General features: G+C 38.1%; 2 protein-coding genes across 7 annotated transcripts in view; both read right to left on the bottom strand.

Moving 5' to 3' along the window:
- LOC120806526 (3'-5' RNA helicase YTHDC2) overlaps positions 1-1,501 on the bottom strand; it is a 34,735-nt gene extending 33,234 nt beyond the window's left edge. For 2 of the 5 annotated variants that reach the window (XM_040157795.1, XM_040157794.1), the window contains exon 1: positions 1,159-1,501. In XM_040157795.1, the coding sequence (XP_040013729.1) occupies positions 1,159-1,179 (21 nt within the window). In that variant the 5' untranslated portion in view covers positions 1,180-1,501. The other 3 variants (XM_040157796.1, XM_040157797.1, XM_040157798.1) reach the window with 3 other exon arrangements.
- A 3,209-nt stretch (positions 1,502-4,710) lies between these two features.
- dcp2 (decapping mRNA 2) lies at positions 4,711-17,467 on the bottom strand. 2 transcript variants are annotated; one of them, XM_040158233.1, is made up of 11 exons: positions 17,192-17,467; positions 15,534-15,685; positions 14,519-14,646; positions 13,354-13,452; positions 13,094-13,246; positions 12,898-13,010; positions 12,362-12,466; positions 10,315-10,423; positions 8,349-8,438; positions 8,081-8,132; positions 4,711-5,595 (listed from the first exon to the last, which is right to left on the bottom strand). In XM_040158233.1, exons 1-11 carry the CDS (start codon positions 17,257-17,259, stop codon positions 5,465-5,467), a joined length of 1,200 nt encoding a protein of 399 aa, XP_040014167.1. In that variant the 5' UTR covers positions 17,260-17,467; the 3' UTR covers positions 4,711-5,464. The 2 variants fall into 2 exon arrangements, with proteins under 2 accessions (XP_040014167.1, XP_040014166.1); XM_040158232.1 differs by having other exon boundaries at positions 8,334-8,438; positions 17,192-17,465.
- Between the last annotated feature and the right edge of the window lie 1,517 nt (positions 17,468-18,984).

Raw genomic sequence — 18,984 nt, forward strand, 5'->3', positions numbered from 1 at the left:
ATGGATAAAATCCTCTATCATGGTGTTTGTGATTTTATATTTTCATATTGATATATATCACACAGTGCATTTTGTCAAACACATATAAAAATATATATTTTACCATATATAATTTCTGCATATTGATTTACAATACTGTCCACATAAGCCTAATACAACCAGAAGGGTGTATGTTGTCATATTACCCTGACCAATTGAGAAGCTTGACTTGTTTAGCAACTGCTTGCTTGGCACCATATACTCATCCTATCACTGGCACCATAAATTGTCTCCGTCTAACGCATTACATGTGGATCATGTGAAGTGGATCCTATGGGGCTCCCATCTGAAGACATTCCTCCTCCTTCAGCTCAACCTTCCGCCCACTCATCTGTTATTAATATCAATGACTAAGAGGCTAAAAGGCTACATGGCAATACTGGGGACATTTCAGCAGTGCAGGGGTGCTAGTTAGCCATGTGAAAAACTTTTTCACGGTAACATTTATGGCCCCCTGATGCTACAGCACAGTACAGCGAGGAAATAGTTCAGATCCAGCGATGTGACACGACTTGTGCTTAACCGTACACAGTCTGTGCAGTGTGTCATCCTTACCGGACTGTGTGGATAGTATGGCTCAAAGCGAGGAAGGTCAGAGGAGAGGGAACACGGCTACTCTGTGAAACAACCACGGGAAGAGAAAAGAAAGTTGTGGATTTCTAAACATGTGCAACATTATTGTAGTGCCTTTTCAGTGGCTGGTAAATGACTGCTGGTGTTGTGTATTTTTCAACTGCTAGCAGAGCTGAAGACCTGAGACTTGTATGAGGTAACTACTGTAATCTTATTGTAGCCCCAGGGCTCGGGCTGACTTGTACTACTCAATATATTGGCAGCGAAGTGTCAACCGTCTCAAGCCGCTAGGTAGTTAAATTAGCGACTAGCGGGAAGAACAGTGGTGAAACGTTAGCTAAATCTGCTTTAAGCAGCCTCTCCACCAGTGCTTGTGTGTTTCATTTCACCGGTATCGAAACACATACCGTAGTCTTAGCTAGGTTAGCTGAACGGCTCGTAATAAGAAAACTGTAACTGGCCTTATGTCTAACTTCGTCATCGAATCAATGAACGCAGATACTGTGCCTCGGTAAGTGAAGAGCTCCGGAATCCGGCAGTACTCACAAACAAACGGCACCCGGTCATATCAGTGGGACGTAGTCAATTGAATTAGTCCCCGTGGTTTTCCTACGCGATTCCGCCGGCAGCGGCGACGCCAACAACCAAAATACATCCGGTCTTACCTCTTCAGAATCAAAGATTCATTACGACAAAACCTCATAAAATAATGACATGGACTACATTATTTGTAGGCTAATATCTAACAGGTAGCCTTTTTCTTTTTGTCGCTGCACGTAAATTTTTAAATATAGTGTCAGATAGATAGATATTTCATGCCAGTCGTAACGGTTTGCATTTCGGCATCAGGCTAACTTTTATATCCTTCTGATGTAAACATACTATGGGTTGTCAAAGTGAACACCTCTGACATTATGAGACAAAGACTGATCGGGATGAGGCTGAAAAGTTGACTTCCGGCTAGGTATTCAGCCTTCAAAATAAAACCACAGACGACCGTATACAGTTGTATGCAAAGTTTTGGGCACCCCTGGTCAAATTCAATATTTAGTTGATTTCTGAAGTGAAAAGAAGTATATGCAGCAAACAGACAGTAATAATGAGCCTTTCTTCAAATGTTAATGCACTGTTACCTTTTATTTCATGAAAAAATAAAATAGAAAGCTTGGGCACCCTAGTAGGTCACCACTTGGTAATCCCCCCTTTGGTAGATTTCACATCTTACGTACACTTTTTGTAGCAGCTAAGAGTCTTTCTACTCCTGATTTAGGAATTTTCAGCCACTCTTCCTGCAGATCACTTCAGCTTCTGACATACTTTTAGGCTGTCTTGCATACACAGCATGTTTAAGATCTACCCACAGATTTTCAATGATGATCAGGTCAGGGGACTGTGATGGCAGAATCTGGGGTCTGCTTTGGATCATCATCCTGATTTAGAAGCCAGAATCTTCTTCACCTTTTCTTTCTTGACCAATTTTCTTCTTTCTTCTTGACCTTAAAGCTAACAGTGCATTAACATTTGAAGGAAGGTCCATTAAAAATGGACCTTTAATGGATTTTTTAATTTGTTGCAGGGGTTCTATTTCATTCCCCCTGAAAAAAATCAACTAAATATGTAATGTGCTCATCAGTGCCCAAACCTTTGCTTACAACTGTATAAACAGTACACTGGCTGCAGAAAGTATTCAGACACCTTCACTTTTTGCAAACTTTGTGTTGTATACTTCCTTTTAAATGGATAAAATCTACACTCATAATCCATAGTGTCAAATTGAAAACATTTTTTAGAATTTTTTGCAAATTTATCAAAATCGAAAACAGTCCACTCCACCTGTTGCAACCTGAATTGATTGTACATGATTTAGGAAGCCACACACCTGTGTATATAAGGTCCCGCACCTTACGCTGCATGTCAGGACAAAAAAACAAGCCATGAAGTCCAAGAAACTCTCTGTAGACATTGACATCAGTTCTCTGACTGTCGTTGAGGAGCTCAGTCAAAGCCTTGACTTAAACCCCATAGAACATGTGTGGAGAAACCTGAAGATGGCGGTTCACAGACGCTTCCCTTCGAGTCTGCTGAAGCTTGAGAGGATCTGCCGGGAAGAACGGGATAAGCTGCACAATTCCAGCTGTGCAAAGCTTGTAGAGACTTGAGAAAGTTCCAGACCCAAGAAGACTGGAACCTGTAATTGCTGCCAAAGGGGCTTCTACAAAGTACTGAATACTTCTGTAAATAACAGATTTGTTTTTGATTTTTAATAAGTTATCAAAAATTTCTAAAAACATGTTTTCACTTTGTCATTATGGATTACTGAATGACTGTGTCTCGGTCCCCCTTTGCCAGCTTATTTAAAAATTCCTGGAATTGCCCGACTTTGAAAAATAATTTATACGAGTAAAATTTGTACTCTTGTTGAACATTTACTGTAGATATTCAGTGCTGGTGAAAAAAATTGGTCATCGGCATCATAATCTGGGGAACTTTAAAATCAAAAGTCATTTATTTCCATAGCTGTTGAGATATCTTGCTTCAACGAGTTGGACAGACAGAGCATCATTACAACTCTTTGGCCCCACTATTACTATCAAATCTTATTCTAAGTTTATTCTTAGACATGACACATAAAACATGTATCCTCTGTTCTCTTAAGTGCCATAATCATCCTTGCTTTCATGATTGGTGTGTAATGTGAAATGTAGGAAATAAATTATATTTATTATAGAAAACACATTTACAATATATACAAAATATATTATCAATGTACAGTCATCTCTTAGTTATCTTCTCCAGGAGAAAACCGACTGAAATATTTGATATAGTGCATATTTTTAACTCAGTCAACTGCCAAGAGTGAAAAAACATACTTTATTAATATTCACAGTTAAGTCAAAACTCTACTGAAGCCAAAGGACAACTTGAGATCACCATCTGTACAATCAAAAACAAAGAACCCTCCAGTGACAAACATCACAAGAAGAGGGCTCACATCCAGACTTAGTCCTCTCACATGTATACATATATGATAGTCCCTTGAGAAAATATAAATTGTTAGACTGTGGGTTGAACTTTAAATAATTCTGAAACAGTTACTAATTCTATGAAAATTGCCTTTGCTCACCTTATGCTTTCAGTTGTGGTGGCTAGAAATCCTTTAATGTGCCCTTTGTAACATTTTTGAGAATATGTTCACAGTAGTCCAACACTGTGGTCCTCCATCATGGTCCATAGCCCAAGAGTCTGAATGTGTTCATGCCAACTAAACACTACAGCAGCTATCTTAACAGGAATTTAAACCTGTAAACCTGACAGCCTGCAAGGAAAGAACAGCTACGAATTACAAGACTGGTAAAAAAATCAGACAGATAAACACAAGTGGGATGTGGTTCAGGCAAATAACGACAATATATGGAAGAGTGTGGCTGAAAATATCAAAATCTAACTATATACTTAAATCGAAACGTCATTTACCTTTTGTGTGTGCATGATGTATGACAAAATAAAAATGTTTGGTGGAAAATAAACAATTACTGCCAAAATGCAAAGGGAAAACTCCACTGATCAGTGATTCAGTGTGCTCTTGAGCAACACACTGCCACATTAAATAACTGAACATGAAAATGACTTTGTATTTTTCATTTTCAAATTGGCAAGCTAAAAACAACCTGGACTTGAAAATAAAACCAGTATTTCCTATTTGCATATAAATTGGAATTGAGTTTATCTCATTTCTGATGAAAATGAAAAAAAAGTAGCATTTTTTGTGGGCATTTTTTTTAATAATAGCAAATCTCACATATGTTGACTTCAACAATGTTCATAAAAGAGGCTTGCAAAAATTCAGCCATTTTGGAAATGTTTATTTGAGATGAATTAACATCAATTCCAATAGAAGGCCTGTTTGCACTTTCATTTAGGTTTCACACTGTCTGCCAATTTGATGAATTCTATTATCATTGTGCAGTAATATATTGTGGAGTACACTGAATAATGATTTGTCAGTGGAATTTTCCTTTTAATTTGTAAATTCCCTGGCCTTAATTATGGATTTTCAAACATTAATAGTATACATTATATATAATATTGGCAGCCATAAACTTCAATACAACAGAGTAACACATAAATTTAATGACATTCAACTTGTGAAGACAAAGTTGTTATGACCACTTGTTCTTCCTTTCTCAAGTCATTATTCTATAACATTCTACACTCCTGGATAAAATCTGAAATAATTTTGGTAATAAAGCCAGTAACACTATAAATACATCAAGCCAATAACACTGTTAATACCCATCTTTCTTCAGCATCTAAAACAGTTTTAGGACTCAACTGGAAGAATGGAGGAAATGCTCAACAACTAAATTATTACGACTTAAAAATCAACAGGACATGATAAATCTAACATTGATTCACTGGCCAAATTTACTAAGATGTCACGCCGGCATGTTAGACTTTTCACTGTCACTTCACATGTGCTTAAAATTGATTATGTTCTCAAAACTTTTGATCTTTTGCCTTTAAAAGACAAATGGTTAACCTGAGCAATCCTCTCCTTATAGTCAATGTGTTGTCTCCCGCAGAATGAATCATGAATTTTGGTATTCAAAGATAAAGTTATGTTTCTGTCTAATCACCTGTCTAAAAGGTCTGGAGAGGCAAACAACTCCAGTGAAGCTTACTGGATGTGTTCAATCACAAATAGGCAACTCCCCACTGTAAATGTGTGCTCATGACAAGCAAAGCAAGAAGGAAAGGGGCATGTTCAGCAACATCCGTTGCCTGGACTGTAAGGTAAAATTCTCAGAGGCCATAATTGGAAATTACGGGAGAGGCACAGTGCTTCACGATGTCAGTAGTCAAAACATTTCATGATGGCATCTCTGTCAAATCTGAAGTTGAGGAAAGCCGTGGAGGAGAGCAGGTGTTCACAGTCTCTGCTGTGGACTGTCTGGTGACCGTTGGAGCTGCATGGAGCTACATCTGTGAAAAGAAAGGCCCGTTTACATGTACCATTTGTGGAGTACGTTCACGTAGCCTTTCATCTCAGCAAATTCTCTGAATCTCAATTTTTTTCCCCTTATTTGGTTTGCTGTTGTCCCAGCATTCCATGAAATGTGCTCTTTCTGGTGCACAACTGGTGCTTCTCATTTAGCCGCTGGCATACCTGCAATTCATTAGGAGAAGCAGGCAACTGCTCAGAGTGCCCCGGGTTGTCTGTATGGCAATAACTTTGTGTTAATTTAATTGATTATAAAAAATAAAATAAATAATAAAACTTTGGTAATGTGGGACACAAGCATTGGGACACAATAAAACTGACATGGTAAATGTCTTTGGTGGCACCTGCATTTTTTCCTTGAGACTCTGTCTTAAAGAGGGGTCCTATGTCAAAATCTAGTTTTAATAACTAATATTTTAGATGATATTATGCTTACATAGTGTATATTCTTAAACAAACAATGAACTGATGAACATACAGCAGACCTGGGGCAGGGATAGTATTCTGGTGTAGAAATACTTAAAAAAAAAAAAAAAAAGGTTTATCTGTGGACACAGATAAACTTGTACATTGGAACCGGAAAAATTATTTGCAGAAACATTTAGTCAAGATACATTCATGATAAATCTCGAATAAGTAAGACACTGTGCGTCATTTACACGGTATGTGAGGATAAATTACAAGTCAGAGGGTGTATTTTGGGATATAATATGTGCTTCAGTAATGCTAAAAGGAATCACAGAATGGATGACGTGCGAAATCACTTATTGTATGTCTATTAACTGCAGCATACAGAAAATGACAGACTTTTAGAATGTGCTTTGATTTAGCAGGATTGACAAAATAATCAGTCACAAAATAAAATATAAAAGGGGAGCCTTAAAATTCTGTTCAGAAAAAGTGTTAGGGTTAAGTAATAAAGTAATAAATTATGGGCCCCATATTTTTCCTACGATGTCCTAAGAGCGAACTAATATGACACTCATAGTAAGAATCCAGAAAAGTATTCAAGTGGCACATTTCTATTTATAATAGGTCAGTGAATAGCAGGTCAGCTCATATTCACTTTGTCTACTAGTAAACGGTACAACATAATACATGCAAAATGAGTATTTGCTTGGCTTTAAATTGAGCAGCTCTCTGAAGGAAATTCCTCTGGCAATAAATAACTTGTTTTTTTAACCTAACATAACTACATACAGTGAGCTCCTATAGTGATATCCTGAGCAGACCCTAAGGATATCTGGGCCAATCGGGGATATTTTAAACGGATTGCCATTGGCTAAAATAAAGCTGATTAAAGTCTGATTCCTTCTTTACTGAACTCTACTGTTTTTTATTTACCTCACCTCCATGTGTTGCAGTGCTGCTCTCCTTTACCACAGCTGGCCTCTAATGTTAGACTGTGAGCATTTTCAGTGTGTGAATATGAAACATTATTTTGGCACACTCTGTGTTTACTCTGAGTTCAGACACTGAGTTTGGAAAAATGCACAGATTCATCAAGCTCTGACGCTAATAACCATGGTTACAACATTCAGGTAGCAGCTTCTCATGTTTAGCTGGTGCTGACGGTCACTTTCAAGGGTTCAAATGACAAACGTCTCCGGTGGTACGTTATATCAGCTGTCATTAAGTGACCTGATGACAGAATAAAATGAAATGTACCTATTGTTTAGTTAAAGTGCTCTCTGTACGCAATCCATGATTGTTTGTGAGGTAAAAAGAGGCTCCGTTCTGTAACAATATTATACAATCAGAGTGGACTGAGTGTTTCTGTAGTTCCAAAAAGTCCAACAGACTGACTTGTTTTCTCTCTAGTGGATCGCTTCACGTCAGTTTCAGGAGTCACATTCTCCAGATTAACTTTTGTTCTTATATCGTTAACTTGGACTTATAAACTTAGTATTTGGATCAAATAGCTCACAAATTTAAGGTCTGTCAACTTAAGTATCTACAGCTGTTAGTTCAGATTCATATTTAGAATCATTTAGGTATATACAAGTATCTGAGTGGACTCAGTATTGGCAGATACACATTATCAAAGGACATGAATTGGGGCCAATAAACCTAGGACATCTGTAATTAGAAATTATAATTTAAAATCATGTGCTACACTTCCTTTAAAATTTCTTCTTACATTTCGCAATTGTGCCCTCAGTTTAGCAATTTCCACAACACTATTTTTTTCTACCATATGACCCCTGGTATTTCACTCAGTAAGTGTTCTGGTAACTTAATGTGTCAAGTCTCATGTTCAAAATGGAACCAGCAATGTTTTTATGTAAGGATATCTGCTAATCTGCCAACCCTGGACTCAGTAACACATCTGTCACTTTTCCTAAACAATTCGTGTGTGAACTGAATGCGGTCACATTAGCAGATATAGTGCAGCAGTGAGCACATTTGATTTAGTTCATTTAGCTTAGACTTAAAGTTAGACATTGTAACTCTACAAAGCCATACCTCTCTCAAAACTGTCTTGAAGTCTTCTGGGTTGAAGTCTTTTATCTTCTTTCTGTAGAAATAGTATAAGAGTTAACTGTAGTGGTTTTAAAACTGGTCTAAGATCCACTAGCAAAAATAGGTGTGTAATGTTCAGAAATGTTGGTTTCACTGGTACTGAGGTTTGAACTTCTTTTTCTAAACTTCAGAATGATGGGATCTCTCTATACTTACTAAAAACAGCAATCTGAAACGTATATGGTTTTGCACTTACGAATATGGTTTTCACCTGCTGGCTGCTGGTTCCATTGTCACTGGCTCCTTTCTTCACGTAAGGCGAGTCCTGAAATTTTTTCCCATTGCCCTTCAAGGTTGGGTTCTACAGAGTAAAGAACAGAAGTTGTGAGGTAAATGTGGTTGTAGCAGCTTTGTCTCACACCACTGAAAATTCTATGTCCCATTTCAGGGGCTTTATCAGCAAAGCAGGCTGCCCTTGCACCAGTTCCCGTCCCCTCACAAAGACCAAAACTAACTGTGTGTGTAAAGATGGTCCTCATCAACTCATAATGTTCAAATATCTAAATTTACCACCAGGAAGTAGTAAGTGGTAAATAGATTTGGAAAGCTTTACCAAATTCCATGATACCTTAGTTTGCACCTCATTATCATATGACATGAGCAAAATGAAAATTGTAACTGTGGTGATGAAAATGGGAAACAGATAAGTTATTATACGTGTGCAAAGAAAAATAGGTTAACTGAGGAATAGAAAAATTAAATAAGCTAGTGATGGATAGATCACAATGATAGATAGATCATGATGAAGGGGTGCCATGGTTTAGAAAAGATTGGGAACCACTGAATTAGAAGTCAACAGCAAAGCATAAAGCATACTGTTTACTTTTAAAACTTTTGACATGTCTACAAACCTTTTACTGCTTCTTCTCAATTTTGAGCTCCATACACCTGAATGCAAAAGCCTGGCAAATACACCAGATCTTTTTTTTTTTAAACCTTTTTTAACAACTATATACAAACAATAAAAAATAAACTTGCAGCCGAGTCCACTTCATTTCTGATATAATCAATAAAAGGGACCCCAAATCTTAACAAATTTACAAAGTACCTAATCTCCTCCAAAAAGACAGGAAACCATATCACTGAGCCACTTCTTAAAACAAGGAAGGGGGGTAAATTTAATTCTTTCTGAATAATCATTTTTGCTACAAAATATAAAAGCCTGCTGGGTGTCATATGGCAGCTTCAAGGAGCTGTCAGAACAACTAACAGTAAGTACACAGTCTGGATCAGGGTTAGCACTATAAATCACCCAATTTATGACAAAACAAAACTTGCATAATAGTGAAATAATACAAACACAAAATGTAGCCCAGAGTACCAATGTGTACCAACGCTGGCTAGCTAAAACTCTTTAGACCATTGTTCAGTAGACAGAAGACTGGGCATATCTACTGTATCAATTAAGTTCATAATGTCTATGGTGGTAGCTGAGGACATAATAGGTATATGTGCTCATAATCATGCATAACTTAACTTAACATGCAAATACATCCAATCTTACCAAAGATCACCTGGACTGAAATAACAAGGAACGCAAAAGATATACTTTAATCGTCGATATGTTTTCAGTTTTGTAATGTGGACTCATGAGCGGTACATTTTAGCTATCTGTTCACTACAGAACCAGTCTTTTCTCTGAATGATGTGTCCATTGTTAGAAAAATCTCTCTCCACCACTTATGTGTACAGACAATAGTGTATACATCTGTAGCACATGGTGTAGTCCATAAACAGTCTACAGGGGGAAACTAGCAACATATACTATTTAGCTGTTATATCCTGCCACAACAGACTCCAGTAGTGAAAATATGAAGATGGTGATTCGTTAGTGTGAACACAAATTTAAACTATATGGCTTTTGATGGTACGGGTCCAGCAGTCCTGTGAGTGCAAACGTCACCTGTAGTGTCACACTGCAGATGATGTTAGCTAGTGGGTGACCACTCATGTGGATCTCTTCACTGACTTAGATTCCCAGGTTTCAACACAGGCCCATGCTCACAGTGATTATCAGGTATTGACAGACTTTATTGTGGAGTAATAGTAATAATTGCAGAATTCGGTCACTGTTTTCCTTAATCTCACAGACGTGTAGCTATTAACCGCAGCTGCATTCAGCCTAACTGGAAGATGCTAGTGTTAAATAATGGTTAACTGTGGTCAACTTTTCTAACCTGGTTCAGCTCATACTGGCTCAGCTGGCCCACAGCCTTCTGCTGCACATGTTTTGTCCAGCCGTTCCCAGTAAATGCATCAGTACCTGTGAGGCGGCGGGATTTTGACCTAGGAGACGGAAGAAAACAAAAAACAAAGTGGGTATTTTCTGTTGTACAGGATGGATGGTCAGCTATTGGTGGCCCAGCCCCCCCACTAAATTTTCTGCTAAAGGTTTATTATGATGGACATCATGCGCTCGGGAACTATCACTAATATACAGCTCCTCACACTTCTCCTTGTATGTTATTCTTATTAATAACAAATTACAAACAGTTTTTATTAGATGTGGCGCTTGTCCAAATATATGTTTATATAAAGTACTGTGCAAAAGTTTTAGGCACTTCAGATGTTTAGATTCTTATCCATCACGCAAACACAACAGGGAGGCGTCTGATTTGTCCCAAAGTGAGATTAGTTGGTTATCCAGGTTAACTCAGCTTTTCTGGGATCACAAAGCTTGAAAGCATGGAGTCATTAATTCTACAGGATCCGGAAATGGACAAAAGACTTTACAATAGTGACAAATAATAAAGTAACAGTATATGTATAAGTCAGTAGAATCCCTTTGCCGTTCCAGACTTTCCATTTGTCTGTTTGATTTTAAAGCAAACAGAAGGAGAGTTTATGACGCGATATACATAATGATGATTTCAGCTGTGTTTTAACATCTCTAAGTTTCTGCCATTCCTGATGGTATAGACAGTGTAGTGTGCTTTTACACTCTTACTCCATCACTGCAGCCCAGACATGAAGACTTTGTGATGATTGTTGGGGAAAAAAACAAAACAAAACAAAACAAAACCCCGCTAAGCCCTATGTTGTCTACTATTAGAAAAATAATCCACACACTATTAAATTTTCCCGATAATTATAAATGCAGTATCCCAGTCAGATAGACCTCATCAGACATTAACTGCTTTTCTCCTGCTCTCTGCTTTGGCAGCAGAAACAGTCTGATATTATACGTGGCTGTTTTGTGTGCATCACATACTGTATGTTTGTTCATCATCAGACAAACAACTATTTCTAGTTTTCAACAGCTTATTGTTCTATTCTAGTTACGTGATCCTTTTCTTTACATTTCCCCCAGTGGGATATTACTTTCGGCTGTTGCTATAAATGAATTTTCCTGCAGTTACCACTGGGTAATCTCATTTCATATTAGGGGCTGCGTTTGTGGTTCTGATGACGTTGCTTGTAATTAACAACTCCTCCTCTGTCTGACCTAACAGCGCCAGCTAATAATTAGCTTTATGAATCCAGTTCTCCAGGACCATTGATATTAGACTCAGTGAAACAGGTAACCCAAAGAGAGTCAGACTACAGTAAATTGAACTTGTTTTGTGGTACAGGACCCTGGTCCTGATTCTGCTAAACAAACAGCTGCTGCTGAGCATGGAAAGCCTACACTGTTTTGTATAGGTATTAAAAATGTGTTAATCAATATTTATTGTCCATTTGGGGGCATCAGAACAAGATGATAACACAATACTAACATATTATAACCTTATAAAGTTGTTATGATGAAAAAGTTGCCTATTTTCCACATCCACATCCAGCAGCTTCAGAGCAACATGATCATTCATTTGGAGTGGTGTTTGCATCCACCTGATGAATGTAAGTCCAATATTCCCTCTCTTATAGCTCTGTTTTTGGTCCCTTCCAACTCCTGAAAAATATCAGGCTCTTTAGCTGCTAAATGCTCCACTATGTTCACCAGCTGGTCTCTAACTATGTCTGTCTGTTGTTTACTGCTGAGAAGGTAGTAGAAAGTTGCTTTTTGGAGCTTTTTTCCCTGAAAACAGCTGCCTGCTGCTAAACCAAGCTGGAAAACCAAACCAATGAGCTGACAAAAGATACTGTATGAAGCTCTGTAGAAGTGCAGAGTTGGTGATAACTTTCTGTGGGACTTTCCCTTTTTCTGTTTTTAAAAAACGGAATCCCTGGCGGTTATTTGAGAATCAAGGGTAGTTCTACTGAGTACTGATGAAGTGTTTTTTTTACCGAGCGTTGTCTGAAGGTTTGCATGGAGTGTTGCTGTTGTTTGCAAAGTCCTCATCGCTATCTGTTGACTCGCCTTTCAGCCTGTTGATCCATTCTCGCAATGGTCTGTACAGGTGGAGCAGGAAGTGTGCCATCAATATCAGTCAAGGACTTTAATGAAACTAAATCACATTTTTCAAGTTGAAACATACACAAGTTCAACAACACTGAGGCAAGCACACATTGTCATTTTTACATTTCTGTTTGTACAAAAGTAACAAACGTGATAAAACATGTTATTTAGTGAGCTCTATAGGTGTTGGTAGGTATATTGTTGAACTCTGGACAGAGCCAGGCTAGCCATTTGCCCCTGTTTAAAGTCTTTATACTAAGCTAAGCTAACCATGTCCTGATTCCAGCTCTGTGCATTACACACAGATATGAGACTGATATTCATCTGCTGATCTCACTCTCAGAAAGAAAGCAAATATGTATATATTCCTTTAATGGATAATTCAATAATGAAAGTAACGAATGGCAGGCTTCTACACACGCACCTTATGAATGGAATGGCCATGAAAAACCTGTTGGGGGCAAGTCCAAGTTTAGACTTTGGGGTCATGTCATTTCTGTGACATGGCAGCTTCTCAATAGGAAACCATTCAATGTTCTACAACAAAAAGGAGAAGATCGTGAAATATGTGTGTCAGCTACAAAAGGCTGGAAACCAATTGTGTAAAAAGGAGTTCCTACCCTGATCTCTTTCCTTGTTTTGGGATTGAACTTGGTATCCTTTGACACGCCTGGTATAATGTACAGCCGCACCAGCTGGTCAGTGATTTTCTGCTCTATGTACATGTCTTTGCAGATGCGATTCTTGATGTCAAAGCCTGTCTCCTCCATCACCTGGAAAAGACACCGTATTTTCAACTATGAACTAAAAGCATTAATTATACATGGCTCTTAACGCTTTCATTTGGCTGAAGTTGAACAGTAAAGAACATGTGGCTCACTTCACGCACGGCACAGTCATGAGGAGCTTCATCCTCATTAACTTTCCCCTTTGGAAAGCCCCAGCCTGACTTCGCAAGGTAGCCCTGAACAAGCAGTACCTGAAGAGAAAAGATGCAGCAGTTAGCTGCAGCACATGGGATGGTTTAACACAATACCAGCAGTTGTACACCGGTGAAACATGCTTCATATCAAAAATAGTACTAGTCTTTCTGAAGCTAAAGGATAGTTCACGATTAAGTTAATCACTTTTCACCTTACCTTTAAGAGGTTATTTTCTATATTTTTATTATTGTCAACAAATCCCAAGAAACAACTCATTCATTACTGCCAACCAAGAAACAATCTATACTTCCAGTTCTACAAAGAAAAAAAAAAAAAGGGCAAGGACTGGCTGAGGACTGAATCGTATAGACATGTAAGTTTGCTCTCAATTGGGGCTTGGCTAGATGCAGCCCAGAGAAGCAAATTCCATCTTAACACATTGTTGGTTTTGGTCCTCTTTTTTCTGAGGTTTGTTGACAGTAAGAAAAATGTAAATAACACTAGGCTGATTCTTTCACAAGGCAAACTGAGCAGAAACAAAACAAAAAATATATCTTGCTCAAATATGATCAAAAATTACACACAGTATAAAACAGGAAAATGAATAAATGCCTATCTTTAATAATAGTCTATTATCATTTTATGAAATAGAGTCCCGGTTCTGTCTTCATTTGAGGTACCTAAAAGCTGTCATCTAAGCCAGGCAACATCAATAGAGTGGGGGGGGTTCAGTCTCTTCATGAGATTTGTTAAAAATGATAAAATTATAGAATAACACCATACTTATAATGGTAATCTGGTTTATTACAACCTGAGTTGTTGTTTTTGTAGTTTTTGCCAACATTTTTATCAGTTGTGATGACGCTGTCCGCACCAAACCACTTGCTGAGATTGGAGAACAAGATGTCAGCAGTTCTGAAGCATGATCAAGTTTCTTGACCCATCTGACTTCTGTTTAGCGATGTCACTGTTTCCAGATCGCAGCTAATAACTTGGCGAGTAAAATTTGGATATTATAATATAACAGCCAAGATGTAATACAGCAGAAATGTTGTTTATATGACTTTATAAAAAGATATGTCAGATATTGCTGCAGTGTGTGAGTGTGCAAATACAACTCACATTTTCTAATGATTCATCTAGAATGATTGCTCCATAAGTAGGTACACCCATCTTGTACTCCTTCCACTGTTCCAGGACTTTCTGCACATCCTCTCCATGAGGCAACAGAAAAGGGCAGTGATGGAAAAGTTTGCAGCTGTCAAGGAAAATAACTAAACCAACGTGAGCACCACATCTGACTTCTTGCTCTGAGGATGACCCTAAAGAGGTGCCACGAAAACCATACTGCTCGTGTTAGTTTGTAAGCAAAATCGTCATTCCTTTTTGGGTGGTTGTTATTATAACAAAACACTAAAAGCGGAATGCTTTGGAATGTGTGCAGTAGAGCACAGTGGATATGAATATCAGTGCACAATAATAAATTAAAACATGAACCAAAAAAATGATGAAGTTATTTAACATTACCATTCACATTAGCTCTGGAAAAATTGGCCAAAAATGACATTTGATTATTCCTTCTAAAAAAGCACATAGGTTCGAACTATTCGAATATCTATTTTTGCACATTATGTCCATAAGAGGGCAAACAAATTTAATGAGAGACATAACTACTTGGGTCCATATTTTTGGGATGTGTCCCCAGGATGCTAGGGCTGGAATACTAGGATAACCGTAGCTTAAATAGCTTGCTTACAACATTACCTTGAGGTTGGTCTGCTGACCAAAATCTAAGGTATGGTCCAAACGGGGTTTTTCAGACTGCTCGGAGTGCAAACCGCTCTCTGCCATCATTACCACACGTTTGTTGTAGAATGATTTGATCGTTTCAGCTTGACCTACATTTATTTTCAACGCCTGTAAGTGATGTTGTGTGATTCCTGTCTGTCATGCAGTGCATTCAGTGTAGCGGCCCAGGCCCACACGAGAACTTGCGAGGCAGGCAGCTGTGCAATGCTGCTTTTTTTTTTTTTTTTTTTTTTTTAACAATCAAATATTATTTTTCATAATCAAATGTCTGTATTTAATCAGAGATTAGAATATTTGTTGACAGCCGTAATTCACAAATAAAAGATATCAGCTTTGGCAAAGTCTCTTATCCCACAGTGAGGAGCTCCTGGAGTGTTCTGCACGCAGAAGTCCAGGTAGAACCAGTGGGCCAGCTCGATCTGGAAGCACACCCGGATGGCATTGTCCCTCTCCTCACTGGGGATGTGCAGGATGAACCGGCTGGAGAAACACAGGAGAAAGGGGATCAGGGCCAGATTAACATACTAAGGGGCTCTGGGCCAAAAATGAGTTGTGAGCTCGAATTGAGCCCCCATGTGTGTTACTCTCCGTTCACACATACGGACTCAAACATTGGACATACAACAGGATACAATTAATTGTGAATTAAAGCTCAAAAGACATCCTAGCAGAGATTCAGCTCTCGCCATGTGGCAGTGGATTAAAGTCATGTCAATGCCCTCTGATGGCGGGAGTGTCAACCAAGCGCAGGGCTGCTTTCTACTTCACTCAGCAAGTCAAATAACTTCAAACAAAACTAAAGAAAAGCTGTTCATCGCACTCAACAGCTTCCCGGTTCTCTGCAATATGTTTTTACTCGCTTGTGGAAACACTGCCTGGGAATTGAACAACTAGGCTTAATGTCCCCCTCCATATAATTTAACTTTTAGTTGGTTATCATGTCAACAAGGTAGATCGGTCCTATTGTTATCAACTTCACGTAAAAAATTAAAAAAAAAAATTCAGATAATTTTTATTGTTTACTGACTTGAAGACAGTTAGTTATGTTTCATTCGCACTAGAACTGCTTATTGTAACTGTCTCTTTACCTGCCTGAGAGGAAAAGCCCATCATATCTTCAAATTATACAGATTACTGCTGCAAGGCAGAAGAGATCACATAACCCCCATTTCAGGCTCTTTGCATTAGCTTCCAGAATTTATTTTAAGGCTTTACTCATTACGTTCAAAGCACTTCATATGTAGGTCCTTCATGCCTTTATAAACCTGCTTTTCTGAGTTTACTGTACTCATCATTTGGACCATATTATTATCATTATTCTCTGTTATTTGCTGGATTGTTGTTTTTTTGTTTTTGTGAAGCTGTTGAACTGTACGGCATTATAGAGAAAGGTGTTTCTGTTATTTAGCCTATCCTCGCTGATATAAATGGGGTAAACCAAATCACAGGGTCTGTACAATGCAATACAATTCAACAGCACCACAAACTGCAGTTGAAGTAGTTCAAGTTGAATCAACGTCTCTAAAACAGTTTCAGCAAGTGAGTGTATATTTTAATATTTTAATGTTTATATATATATATATATATATATATATATATATATGAACTGAATATCTTGAGGTTTTAGACTGTTGGTTGAAGAAAACAAGCACATTAAAAAGGCATGACTGTGGGGTACGATAAATTGTAAATGGTATATTTGAATATATATTAAAAAAAACATTTTATCGACGAAAGACCAATTGATGAATCGAGTAATAAGCTGCTTAACAGACAATGACCATAAAGGCTTGATGCAGCCCTAAATAACAGTCTGTGGGTCCACATGCAGTGTCCAACAGCTGCCGAACCAACAATAACCACAGACACGTCCTGAAGCGCAGAGAGCGGCAAAGTGGCTCTTGACTTTTTGCCTCGCGCAGTTTTGACCAGTGCACCCCTGAGAGTCACGGCAAGCAAACCACGGCGTCCAGTTAACATCGTTACCTGCAGAGGTCGTCCAGTACGCCGGAGGGTATCTCCACTCTTTTTGTTTCCATGTTGGTTGAAAACATCCCGACTCTGTCTCTCTCAGGTAAAGCGGGGACAAAAGCCTGAAGAGCAGCAAAGCTACACCCGCATTTCTCCGCTCACAGCCCCATCTCCAGCTTTATATTGTCTACACAAAACACCCATATCAGTTCATAAATAGGCTGCTTCCTCGTCGTCTCCTTCGTCTAGAACCCCTGTCTACTGTTTGTGCTGCGTTCATGTCACATGGGACGGACGGTAGAGATGTAAAATATAATAGCATACCCGATAAATGTGGGTTTAATTACACTGGACGGAGGACTTTGGCAAATGTGAGGCGTTTTCAGTTTATTATGAAGTGAATCTCGTCAGACATTACGAAACCATAAACCTCTTTCCAGTTTAAATTACGATCTGAATGCTAATTTGAACGGTGTTTACAACTTTGAAGTTCGTAATTACCACAACTCCTGTATAGATTGAACGCCACATCAGTTTACAACCGGAAGTTAATCACCCAATCACAAGTTTAGGATGAGGCTACGGGCTTGACTAGACAAAATACTATTGGTTCATCTTTCTGTTTATCAGTTGGCGGAGGGAGCAACATGAGCAAGTTAGTTTGAGTGGACATAGGTCTTACTTTGGGCTCACTTGAGACGAGCTGGGCCTGCGCAGTTCAATCACTCGCGGAGGTAGTCGCTTCTTCTTTTAAAAAAAACAAAACATGGTCATATACAAACTATAAGGTAAGATGTATTACAAAGTACACTACCCAAACTCTGAGCACATAACCAGAATAAACACAAAAAACAAAATAAACAAACCACAAAAGATACGTCTTTAAAAAGTTCCAAAGTCCTTTGCCACATTAAAGTCTTACTGCATGCTCTTCCCCATATAGTTCAGAGCAGAAATTAGACAGTTCCTTCTGGGAGATGATGAAGTTCGGAGTTGGTTTTAGAAATCTTGTTTTATGGGTGAAAAAAATTTCCCTTGAAAACAGCTGATTAAAAGATCAGTTTCTTTATTATCAAGAATACCACCAAAATAAGAGCATCACACATCAAAGAGGCTAAACCAATGCTAAACCATGTATTTTTGTTCTTAACTAGTTATGTTACACATCTCAAAAGGCTTTGCAATATTTGCAGGAGACAAATAAGTGGTCTACTGCTTCTATGTCATTGTTACAAAAAGTGCAAGTATTGTTATCAAAATGTAACTTAACAGTTCATTGCTGAGGTAGATATCACTGACCGCTTTGAAATGCGTTCTCTTTGCTTTTGGAGGAGCCAGGTGTCGAGTGTATTTTGTTCGTATGTTTTTAGTGGTAGTTTAATCAAATTCCAAAAGGATGGAAGTTTTATTAAAAAGGCCATAGTTTTAATTTTGCCGTTAAATGCTGACACATAACTTTATTTGGAATTTTACTTTCTCTGAAATTATTACCATTGATTGGGAAAGATGGGAAGTGTTGGATTGACGGAAGGGGTGTGCTTGTAAAGCGGTTCCTCATCAGTATTAAAAATGACTGTGGTATTATCCTTAATATAGGGTCAAATTCTTTTCTTTTTTTTTATTCAATTGAAAATCATATTTCATACAAAAATGATCAAAAGAGAGAATGACAGACCAAATACTCTTCCCCATCAATTGCTCAAATACAGGGATTTGTTTCTGTAGGCAACATATGTAACATGTTATTCCAGATAGATGCATGTGTGGATTAAGTTGTGGTTAAAGAATCCTTTCCAGTATGTATACTT

Source organism: Xiphias gladius, chromosome 20, assembly GCF_016859285.1.
Source record: "Xiphias gladius isolate SHS-SW01 ecotype Sanya breed wild chromosome 20, ASM1685928v1, whole genome shotgun sequence".
Classification (NCBI taxonomy): Eukaryota; Metazoa; Chordata; class Actinopteri; order Istiophoriformes; family Xiphiidae; genus Xiphias; species Xiphias gladius.